Here is a 12299-nt window from a genome sequence, read left to right on the forward strand (position 1 = left end):
AACTCTGTGGGTTCACCGTGGAGCCCCTGGGGGACAAATCCCAGTGCCCAGCCCCCTCCCCGGGCCCTGGCACACGCGCACACGCTCGCACGCGCACACATGCAGACCCACAAGCACTCACAGCTCCTTCCAGAGAGCGGGCCTCACAGCCAGTGCGCGCGGCCACACCCACAACCACGCACGTGTGCGCACTTTCTCGTCCCGGGGGCTTCGAGGGGAGCGGCTGGGATGCCGGAGGGAAGCCGAGAAATCGGGCAGACGGGTGGAAAGACGGGGGCGGTGGTGGGGTAGAAAGCGAGGGAGAGGAGCGCAGAAATGGAGAGAGACAAGAGGGGGGACGAGAGCAGAGAGCAGAGGAGGAGGCCTGGGAGGGCAGGGAAGGACGAGACGGAGGCCCTGGGAAGGGAGGCCTTGGAGCGCGGGGGTGCGGGCAGTGGCGGGAAGCGGGTGGAGCTGCCCGGCTCGTCCGTGACCTCAGAGCCCCTGGCCCAGCTCCTCCCTGACGTCAGCCCTCCTCCGCCCCCGCCCGCGTCGGTCTTCAAATGACCCCGGGGCTCCCCAGCTACAACGAGACCCGGGAGCGAGCAGGAGAGAAGCGCCCGCGGGACCCACAGCGATGACACAGGTGCGTGCGGTCGTGCGGGGACTCTGGCACCTGTGTGACCACGTGGGGGGTGGGGGAGGCGCAGCGCGCTCCTGTGCGTGATGGCGACCGTGGGACAGTGACCCCGTCGGAGCGTACGGGTTCCATCCCCTTGTGAAGGTGGCTATCCCGTCTGTAGTGTATGAGATGGGACAAGTGGTTGCGTAACCCGCTGTGTCTGCGTGCGTGGTGCGGGTGGGCGAAGCAGAGCTGTATTTGCTTGACACGTGGGCCGGATTTCTACTTTTTATGTGTTCAAGGACTATTAAGTTGAACCAAATGAAATCACGGCTATCTGGTCACTTTTGCTCTTTCAAAATGGCCATGTCATAGGGCTCAACCTTAACTGTTCCTAATCTTCTGAAGCTCTGTCCCTTTGCTCCCACCCGGACACACAGTGCCTGTGTGTTTGTTGCTCTGTGGGTGTCCGTTCCTGGTTTAGTTCCTTCCTGCCCAAGGGCCTGTATTTTCAAGTTCACCTGTGTGGTTTTGTTTTTTTTTTTTAAGATTTTATTTATTCATTTGACAGACAGAGATCACAAGCAGGCAGAGAGGCAGGCAGAGAGAGGAGGAAGCAGGCTCGCTGCTGAGCAGAGAGCCCAATGCGGGACTCGATCCCAGGACTCTGATATCATGACCTGAGATGAAGGCAGTGGCTTAACCCACTGAGCCACCCAGGTGGCTTTTGGTGTGTGGTTTTTGGTGCGGGTCTCAGGATGGCTAAGTTCTAAGAGCAGGTGTCTGGGGTTAGTTCTAGAACATGAATGTCTTCCTATGTGGGCACATTCTGTGTGTCATGTCATGTGTGAATATATATGAGGGGCTGTGTGTCCACAGCAGATACAGGTGTGTTTCTGAGTGTTGGCATTAGAGCCCTCCAGTAGACATAGATCTCAGCGATCCCCAGCACAAACTGGGCCACACGGAGAAAGTCAGACAGGACCAGGTTTGGAGCAAAAGGACAGAGAAGGAGAATTCCAGAAGTACTAATAATGTAATTACTAATACTAAATGATTACTAGGCTAAAAGCTCTACCTATAGAAGCTAAAAGCCATGTCCTATAGAAACAGCATGTGAGCCACATACATGATTTGAAATTTTTTAGTAGCCGCATTTTTAAAAGTAAAAAGAAAAAGGTGAACTTAATTTCAATAATATATTTTATATAACCCGATGTATCAGGGGTCATCAGACATTTTCCGTATAAAGCTAGATGGTCAATATTTGAGGTTTTTACGTGTCATATGATCTCCACTGCAACTACTCAACTTTGGTGTAGGGTGAAATCAGCCATAGACAATATGTAAACAGAGGAGCGTGGCACACAGCCACGCTTGATTTAAAGATGTTGAAATCTGAATTTCATGTAATTTTCCCATGCCACAAAATACTATTCTTTTGACTTTTTTCACCCATTTAAAAGTGTAAACACTAGGGATGCCCAACTGGCTCAGTTGGTAGAGGATATGATTCCTTTTTTTTTCTAAGATTTTTAAAAATTTATTTGACACAGAGAGAGAGTGTACAAGCAGGGGGAGCAGCAGGCAGAGGGAGAGGGAAAAGCAGACTCCCTGCTGAACAGGGAGCCCCATGTGGGGCTCGATTCCAGGACCCTGGAATTGAGACCTGAGCCAAAGGCGGATGCTTAACCAGCTGAACCATCCAAGTGTTCCTGAGCGTTCTTGATCTCAGGGTTGTAAGTTCAAGCCCTACACTGAGTGTAGAGGTTACTTTAAAAATAAAATCTTGGGACGCCTGGGTGGCTCAGTGGGTTAAACCTTTGCCTTTGGCTCAGGTGATGATCTCGGGGTCCTGTGATGGAGCCCTACATTGGGCTCTCTGCTCAGCAGGGAGCCTGCTTCCCCCTCTCCCTCTGCCTGCCTCTCTGCCTACTTGTGATCTCTCTCTCTGTCTGTCAAATAAATAAATAAAATCTTAAACAACAACAACACCTAAAAACTAGTCTTAGCTTGCAGGGTTGTAGTAAAGAGGGTAGCAAGCATTTGGCCTGAGGGTTGTAGGGTGCCGAACCCTGCTACCTCTCAGAAATAGGATTTCATGAATAGATGCATCAGACTGTACTTGCTATAACATAACATAAAACTTCATAGCAAGATTTAAAAAGCTATCATTTCATTATGTAACCAATGCAAAAATACTAGCGAGACATTTTCCTCTCTTATTTTTCCAAATGAAGCCTTCAGAATCCAGATGTGTAGCACATTTTTGTGCTACTCTATAATTTTTAAAAGATTATCTTTATTTATTTATTTATTTATTTATTTGACAGAGAGAGAGATATCACAAGTAGGCAGAGAGGCAGGCAGTGGGGCGGGGGGCGGGGGGAAGCAGGCTCCCTGCTGAACAGAGAGCCCGATGCAGGGCTCAATCCCAGGACCCTGAGATCATGACCTGAGCTTGAAGGCAGAGGTTTTAACCCACTGAGCCACCCAGGCGCCCCAGATACTGTATTTTCATTGGAGACACTTGATTTGCATTTAGAGTTCATAAAATTTACTGATAAAAAAGAAGCTTCCTACACCCTACCTGTTTCAAACATACTTAAAAGCTTTCCAATAATTGAATCAATTAATTTAACTTAAATAAAATTAAAAAATTCAGTTTCTTGGTCATACTGGCTGCTTTTCAAGTAGCCACATGTGGCTGGTGACGCCTGTATTGGACAGCACGAATCTGTACCCTCATGACTCATTTAAGTCATAAAAAAGCCCATGAGATGGGCACTGGTGACACAGGAGTTTAGAGGAGGATGGAGCCAAACTGAATGGCCTTGGGCAAGAGCATCACCGCCCTGTGCTTCAGTTTCCTTATATGTAATAGGAGCAAGTAACAGTAACGACCTCACTTGGAGCAGTACTTGGCGTGTAGAATGGGGCTAAATCCCCATTTTATGAGACAAGAAAATGGAGGCAACCCCTTTCTCTGATTCTGAACTCTTCCCAAAACATGTACTGGGCACTTGGCCCTGTTGGAAACCTGAGCAGTGAAGGAGAATGTGGTCATGCCTTTGGGAAGTCAGAGAAAATACTCCTCCACCTGTGAGCTTCAAGACCTTGAGCAAGCCACTTTTCCTGGCTAATCAGTCCCCAGTTTTGCTGTGTATATGGTGGCAGTAAACATTATCTGCTCTTTCTCTCCCCTTCCCCCCCATCCCTGCCCAGCTTTCCTGAGGAATAAAGCCAGTATATAAGCTGGTGGTTCAATGATCAGATTCTTGGGTTCAAATCCTGGCTTCTCGGTGATCCAGGTGTGACCTTGGGTAGGCTGCTCCATGTCTCTGACTCAGTTGCCTCGTTTGTAAAATGGGGATGACAGTACCTACCTCATAGGGCTGTCGTGAGGATTTAAATAACTTGGTATTTATAAAAACTTACAGCAGCATCTGGTACCTACCATACTACATTATTTTTAAGACGATGATGATGATCTCAACCCTAAGGAACCTTTCATTGTGAGATGAGTGCTATTTTATGTGTCACTAAGAAGCGGGAGAGGAGGAGAGCCCCTGTTAATGAAACTGTGACATTTCGTTGAGTGTAATCCTCACGGATTTTTAACACGGAGCTGTTTAAAATGAGTGTGTGTGTGGGCGCCTGGGTGGCTCAGTGGGTTAAAGCCTCTGCCTCCGACTGGGGTCATGATCCCAGGGTCCTGGAATTGAGCCCCACATCAGGCTCTAGAGAGCCTGCTTCCTCCTCTCTTTCTCTGTCTGCCTCTCTGCCTACTTGGGATTTCTGTCTGTCAAATAAATAAATAAAATCTTTAAAAAAGAATGTGTGTGTGGGGGGGGTGGTGTATTAGAATCAAAATAATCAGGCATTGAGCTTTGCTCAGTGTTTGCCACAATTATTTTCATTAGTGAAAATAACTTTGCAGTACTCGGAGATCTTCTTTACAAAAAGGGGATGTTGTATTGGTTTTGGGGAAAAAAACGTAGGTTTTTCCTTCCCTTTCCAAGAGGATTTCAGGACTCTTTCCCCTTGCTATTCCCCTCTCTGCTCCCAGCAGGATATGCCCAAGCCCACCCGGGCCGCCCGCCACTGCTCAGGCCTGGCCCGGCGGGTGCTGACTATCACCTTCGCGCTGCTCATCTTGGGCCTCATGACCTGGGCCTACGCCGCCGGGGTGCCGCTGGCCTCCGATCGCTACGGCCTCCTGGCCTTCGGTCTCTACGGGGCCTTCCTCTCCGCGCACCTGGTGGCGCAGAGCCTCTTCGCGTACCTGGAGCACCGGCGGGTGGCGTCGGCGGCGCGGCGGGCGGCGGCGCGGGGGCCCCTGGACGCAGCGGCGGCACGCAGCGTGGCGCTGACCATCTCGGCCTACCAGGAGGACCCGGCGTACCTGCGCCAGTGCCTGGCGTCCGCGCGCGCCCTGCAGTACCCGCGCGCGCGGCTGCGCGTCCTCATGGTGGTGGACGGCAACCGCGCCGAGGACCTCTACATGGTGGACATGTTCCGCGAGGTCTTCGCCGATGAGGACCCCGCCACCTACGTATGGGACGGCAACTACCACCAGCCCTGGGAACCCGCGGCGGCGGGCGCTGCAGGTGCGGGCGCCTACCGGGAGGTGGAGGCCGAGGACCCGGGGAGGCTGGCGGTGGAGGCGCTGGTGAGGACGCACAGGTGCGTGTGCGTGGCGCAGCGCTGGGGCGGCAAGCGCGAGGTCATGTACACGGCCTTCAAGGCACTCGGCGACTCCGTGGACTACGTGCAGGTGAGTGACAGTGCCTGCGCCCCACCGTGGCCCTGACGCTCGAAATCCGTCTTCTCTAGGAGTCTTCCTTCAGGGCAGAGATTGGCATGGACCTGTTTCTAATTCCCTTTGTTTCCAGCCGTTCAGTGTAGGGATCCTTTCGGTCACTGGTCGCACATTCCTTCGTAGATTCCTCTGTCCGTCCATCCAATAAGGAGACGTTTGCTTCATGCGTGTAGAGATTCACTAATTCCTCTCTTTCTTCATTCATTCATTCTCTTCCTTTTACTCCTACTCATACATTTTTTTAAAATTGTAGTTGTCATCACTCACAGTCATTCGTTTATTTTATTCACTCATTTACCTGTTAGATGCAGACTCTTTCCTTCCCTCGTTCACCCATGCATCTATCCAGTCATCCGATCGATCTAAAGATTTATTCATTTATCCATCCAAGGTAAAAATCATTAATTGTTTTGTTTATTCACCCCTTCAGTGTGGAGATTTCTTCCTGTCTTCATCCAATGTAGAAATTCATTCAGTAATGCACTGCATTAATTTTCAATTGCTGCCTAACAGATGACCACAAATTTGGCAGCTTGAAACAAATCACTTATTATCTCCTAGTTTCCAGGAATCCGGAGTCTGGGCAAAGCTTAACTGGTTCCTCTGTTTGGGTACCATCAGGCTCTGATCATGATGTCAGCTGGAGCTGGGTCTTATGTCGGGCTCAGGGACCTCTTCCAAGCTCATTGTTTGTGGGCAGAATTCATTTTCTTGCAGCCATAAAACAGCTTCTTCCAGACCAGCAAGAGAAAGTCTCTGACTTTTAGACCTTTTTTCAAAGGGTTCACCTGATTACGTCAGACCCACCCAGAAAATCTCAATAGATTAGGCAACTTAATTGCATTGCAAAACTCCTTTACTATTTGTATATAAGGCAATATAATCATGGGGGTTATGTGCCATCACTTTTGCCATATCTATGGTTTAGAAGCAAGTTACAGGTCGCACCGACATGCCCGAGGAGGGTGTGATACAAGGGTATGGGTCTTAGGGAGGTCCTCTTGAAGTGTGATTAGATATTGAAAATGACTATGAAATTTAAATTATGTTCGGATTGGGTGCAGATTGTCCCAGCAGTTCTCCACTATTTGGTCCTCTCTCCTCAAGCACCAACCCTGGGCAGGGATTTGGCCTGATCCTGGCCCCTTCCATCTCCCAGGTCTGTGACTCAGACACAAGGCTGGACCCCATGGCACTGTTGGAGCTGGTGCGGGTGCTGGATGAAGACCCCCGGGTAGGGGCTGTTGGGGGGGACGTGCGGATCCTTAACCCGCTGGACTCCTGGGTCAGCTTCCTAAGCAGCCTCCGGTACTGGGTGGCTTTCAACGTGGAGCGGGCTTGTCAGAGCTACTTCCATTGTGTGTCCTGCATCAGCGGTCCCCTAGGTGAGCAGGGGTGGGGCTTGGGAGGATCATGGAGAGAGCGGAGGGGATGAAAGGGAGCCAGAACGGCCTGAGGATGTGATTGAGACTGGGGACAAAGATGGGGCTGCAACAAGGCTTTGGGATAGGGATAAGACTGGAAGTTGGAGGTGGGATGGTGTTTCGTGTGGTCGGAGAAGGGTGTGGATGGAGATAGGGAATGGGGAAAGGTTTGGGGGAGTGAATGGGATGGAATTAGAGTCAAGGACAGGGTTGAGGCCAAGTTTGGGGTTGGAGAAGGGTATTTGGATAGGGGTGGGTAGGGGATCAGGCTGAGAATGGATATGGGGTTGAGGATGGAGTTGGGGTGGTTTTGCTGTCAAAGTGGTGTAGGTGTAGTTCAGGGACAGGATTGGGGCACATTTAGGGTGGGTATGGAGTTCAAGAAGGATTGGTGTTGAGCAGAGAATTGGGGCTGGAGTTGTTGCTGGGGCCAGGGCTGAGGACAGGATTGAGATGGTTGAGGATGAGGGTAGAACTGGAGGTGAGTTGAGCAGGAGATAGGACTAGGGACAGTACTGGTTACAGTAGAGGCTGACGCTCCTGCACTCCCCACCCCCACCTAGGCCTATACAGGAACAACCTCCTGCAGCAGTTCCTTGAGGCCTGGTACAACCAGAAGTTCCTGGGCACTCACTGCACCTTCGGGGACGATCGGCACCTCACCAACCGCATGCTCAGCATGGGCTATGCCACCAAGTAAGCCAGGGGCTCAGGTAGCAGGGGTGTGTGGAGGCCACTGACTGTGTGTGTGTGGGGGGGAATTCTCCAAACCCAAAGTATCTTGCGGGACAGTGGGCTCCCCCAAGTGAGACAGGAAGCGTTGGAAGATACTGGAAGGGGCAGGGGTGCCATTACATTGATCGTGTGACCCAGCGAGGCAAAGAGGGTGTGGGGGAATTGCACCTAGAAGACAGGACTCAAGATGGGGCAGGATGGCTCTACCCCAGCAGTGCCAATCAATCCAAGTGTGGTGGGAAGGGAAAGGGCGTGGGATCTAGCAAGAGTGTGAGCAAGAAGAATCAGGAAGAGCTGAAATTCAGTGAGACTTGGGGAGTATGGGTTCGACCATGAGTTCGGGGGAAGAAGATATCTACAAAGCTAGACCCCATGAAAGGGCCAGAGAGAACTTGGGGGTACACCAAGGGAACCCATGCATTCATTCACAAGGCAAGCATTCATTACAATGTGTTTTTGTTTATTTAAGTAATCTCTACGTCCAATGTGGGGCTTGAACTTAGGACCCAAGATCAAGAACAGCAAACAGCACGCTCTTCCCCAGCCAGGCGCCCCTTATGTTTTAAGCTCTGAGGAGGCAGCAGTTGACAGGAGACAGGAATTCATGCTTATGCCTACTGGGGAGACAGTGACTAAGCAGAACCTGTAGCAGGCTGGCTAATGGGGCTGGAAAACTGATGTGCCGGGAAAAGGGCTTAGAGAGTCTGGGAGCAGGGTATGAAATGTTAACCAGGATGCCCTAGGAAGAGAAGGGATGGAGGCTGGAAAGGGTGCAGCTGGAGCCCTAGCAAGGGGGAGAGCCTCAGGGGAGGAGGACAGAGTGGTAATGGGGTGTACTCAAGAGAGGCTTAGGGGCCACCCAAGAACTCTGAACGAAGATGAGGGAGCCATGGGAGGGCTCTTGGCAGAGGGGTGACGTGTTGTTCTAACAGGATCCTTCTGGCAGCTGTTTTGAGTACAGACTGCAGGGGACAAGGACAGGGAGGCTACTGAGGATGCCAGACAGCACAGGGGAAGGAGATGCGACGGTTGTCAAGTAATACCCATGGGGACAGAGTAGTTTGACGCCTTCCACCAAACTTGACGGTCTGTGGCCACCCGATAATGTCCATAAATGGGATCCTAGCCTTGGGCGGGCTTAGCTGCCAATCGGGTGGGGCTTGACCAGGGTGTCTGCTGTGGCCACAGGAAGGGCTTGATAGGTCCCTTGAGCCCCAACAAATGGCTGGCTCCGGGAGGAACATCGCCTGCCTTGTCCGCGCCAGGGCCCTGCCAAGAAGAGTGAGCGCTGGAGTCTTCGTAATCAGTTAGTGATAGCATTAGTAATAGGTCAGTTAACTGTAATGACATTAGTAACGGCAGTCGTGGTATTAGTCATCAGGCAAACAGTAGTAGTTGCTAATACTTATTGAGCAAGTACAACGGACTTGCCCTTGGCATGTAATCCTGATCTGGGGCTCACCGCAGCCCTATTAAGTAGGAATCCTTGTCCATCCCATTTGAATTCTGAGAACAGGAGGCCCAGGGAGGTCAAGAAAGCTTGCAACCCTGGGGCAGTCGGACTGGCGCTGACCCCGGTGCTGGCCTCAGGGAGGGTGGCGCTGATGGCCTGCCCCGTCCCCTCTCACGCAGGTACACCTCCCGCTCCCGCTGCTACTCCGAGACTCCCTCGTCCTTCCTGCGCTGGCTGAGCCAGCAGACGCGCTGGTCCAAGTCCTACTTCCGAGAGTGGCTCTACAACGCGCTCTGGTGGCACCGGCACCATGCGTGGATGACATACGAGGCGGTGGTCTCGGGCCTCTTCCCCTTCTTTGTGGCGGCCACTGTGCTGCGGCTCTTCTACGCGGGCCGCCCGTGGGCGCTGCTGTGGGTGCTGCTGTGCGTGCAGGGCGTGGCGCTGGCCAAGGCGGCCTTCGCGGCGTGGCTGCGGGGCTGCCCACGCATGGTGCTGCTCTCGCTCTACGCGCCGCTCTACATGGGCGGCCTCCTGCCCGCCAAGTTCCTGGCGCTGGCCACCATGAACCAGAGCGGCTGGGGCACTTCTGGCCGGCGCAAGCTGGCCGCCAACTATGTCCCCCTGCTGCCGCTGGCCCTCTGGGCCCTGCTGCTGCTCGGCGGCCTGGTCCGTAGCGTGGTACACGAGGCCCGGGCCGACTGGAGCGGCCCTTCCCGCGCGGCCGAGGCGCACCACCTGGCAGCAGGGGCCGGCGCCTATGTGGGGTACTGGGCGGTCATGCTGACGCTCTACTGGGTGGGCGTGCGGAGGCTGTGCCGGCGGCGGTCGGGGGGCTACCGGATCCAGGTGTGAGTCCAGGTGTGCGGGCTGCTCACCCGAGGGACTTCAAGGGAAGTGAGAGGACACCAGCAGGGGCCCCAGGGAGCCACGGACTTGCTGGGTGATTCTCTGGGCCTCGTTTTCCCTCCTCTGTGAAGCGAGGGGGTCAACCCGATTCTTCAGCCTGGACTGTTTTGGGGCTGGGACTTCAGGGTCTCTGGGGAGGGGTATTTATTGATCAGGGCGTGGATTTTTAGGAGTGGGAGGACAAGGGTCCCCACACGCTGTCCTGGGGCCTCCTTCCTCCCTGTTATTTAATATCCATTTGTACTGTGTGATTAGGATGTAATAAAGAATTTTATTTATTTTCTTCTGGGTCTCCACCCACCTTTTTTTTTTTTTTTTGAGAACTGAAGGGCTATAGTGTTGAAGGCTGGGACTCGTGGCTCTGTCTCAGGGGCAAGCTGTCTGAATGGAGACAGGCTCCTTCTTCAGGAAACAGGGCTAATAATTCCATAGGTCAGAACTGTGAGGGCGAAATTTCTCATCTTTTCATCACAGGTACTTATGGAGTGCCTGCTATGTGGGAACACGGTTAGGTGACACAGAGGACATTTTCCTGGTCTGTCCACTTGGCTACTCTCTATGAAAGGTTAAGTCATACATTGTCTCCTCAAACCCCTAGCACCTCACCCTTACCTTGCTTCCCATCTCACTGATCTTCCCAGTGATATGCGTCTGTGCCCACACAAGCCACCTACTCCCACTCCTGAGGGCCAGCTGTCTGCTTCAATGCCAACCCTTTCTACTGGGGCACTGGACCTCATGCCCTGGGGTCCACTCAAAGAGCTCACGCCTTCCATTCTTCCCATGTCATCAGTTCTTCCCTCCCCACAAGTCTTTCCCATCAGCATTCAAATGTGCTGTCACTCTGATTTTTAAATACATTTTTAAAATGTTTATTTATTTGGTAGGGTGAGCGGTGAGGGAGCACAAGCATTGGGAGTGGCAGAGGGGGAAGCAGGCTCCCCGCTGAGCAGGGAGCCCATTGCGGGACTCGATCCCAGGACCCCAAGATCATGGCCAGAGCTGAAGGCAGATGCTTTACCGACTGAGCCACCCAGGTGCCCCCCACTCTCTGATTTTTAAGATTCCCTGTCTTGACCTATTTCCTCCTAACCTACAGTCTCATTTTATGAAGATAATCTCTACCCGCAATGGGGCTCAAACTCACAACCCCAAGATCAAGATCTTTTGCATACTCTACTGACTGAGCAGTTGGTCGCCCCATACCATCTCGTTTCTAACAGCAAAACTCCTTGAGAGCTGTTTACATTTGTCTTCAATTTCTCTCCCACAAAGTTCAGCCATGTCAAGTGTGTAATTCAGTGGTTTTTAGTAAGTTTATAGACTTGTGCAATCATTACTGTAATCTCATTTTAGAACATTTTCGTCACCCAAAAAAGAACCCCATACCCACAGGCAGTCCCTTGCATTCCTCGCCCTGAAACCACCTCGATGCCCTAGACACCCATAATCTACTCTGTCTCTACAGATTTGCATGTATCATTGGCTCATTCCTTTTTATTGCCAAATAATATTCCACCACAGGGATGTGTCACATTTGGTTTATCCATTTATCAGTTGACTGACATTTGGGATGTTTCTGGTTTGGGGCCATTGTGAATAATGCTGTGAACATTCACATACAAATTTTTGTGTGAACACGGGTTAAGTTCTCCCCAGGGGGATTCTCAAGGAGTGGAGTTGCTGAGTCATGTGGTGAACCTGTTTAATTTACTGAAGTGCCAGATGGCTTCCACAGTGCCTGTACCATTTTATATTCTCACCAGCAAAGGAGGAGGGCTCCAATTTCCCTACATCCACACCAACATTTGTTATCATTTTTAAATCTAAAAAAAGATTTATTAGAGAGAGCTGAACGGGGTGAGGGGTAGAGGGAGAGGGAGAAGCAAACTCTCCGCTAAGCAGGGAGCCCAATGTGGGGCTTGATCCAAGGACCCTGGGACGCTGACCTGAGGCTAAGACAGACAGAGCCACCCAGGCATCCCTCACCTGACTTTTTGATTATAGCCTCCCAGATGGTGTGAAATGGTATCCCACTGTGGTTTTGATTTGCATTTCCCTGATGACAAGTGTGGCCTCCCACTGACTTTTAAACCCATGCCAATCAGATGACTCCCCTACCACTGCTCTATGGAAATGGTTCTGGTCAAGTTCATCAGTGATGTCCCCGTTGCTAAAACCAGTGGTCAATTCTCAGGCCTTGTCTTTCACCATGTGGCAGCATCTGACCCAGCTGATCCCTCTCCCCATGAAATGCTGTCTTCACTTGGCTTTGAGAATGCTGCAGCTGCCTGGCTTTCCCCCCGTTTTCCTTCTCAGTTCCTCTTTATAGTTTGGACTGCTTAACTTTGGAGA

At 51.8% G+C, this 12299-nt stretch overlaps 1 protein-coding gene across 1 annotated transcript; it reads left to right on the forward strand.

Annotated features, from left to right (window-relative positions):
- The first annotated feature begins 590 nt into the window (after positions 1-590).
- Positions 591-10228, forward strand: HAS1 (hyaluronan synthase 1). The gene is made up of 5 exons (XM_044256690.1): positions 591-625; positions 4674-5378; positions 6583-6808; positions 7411-7543; positions 9215-10228. Exons 1-5 carry the CDS (start codon positions 617-619, stop codon positions 9888-9890), a joined length of 1749 nt encoding a protein of 582 aa, XP_044112625.1. The 5' UTR covers positions 591-616; the 3' UTR covers positions 9891-10228.
- Positions 10229-12299: the final 2071 nt, after the last annotated feature.

The sequence above is a fragment of the Neovison vison genome, chromosome 7 (assembly GCF_020171115.1).
Source record: "Neovison vison isolate M4711 chromosome 7, ASM_NN_V1, whole genome shotgun sequence".
Taxonomy (NCBI): Eukaryota; Metazoa; Chordata; class Mammalia; order Carnivora; family Mustelidae; genus Neogale; species Neogale vison.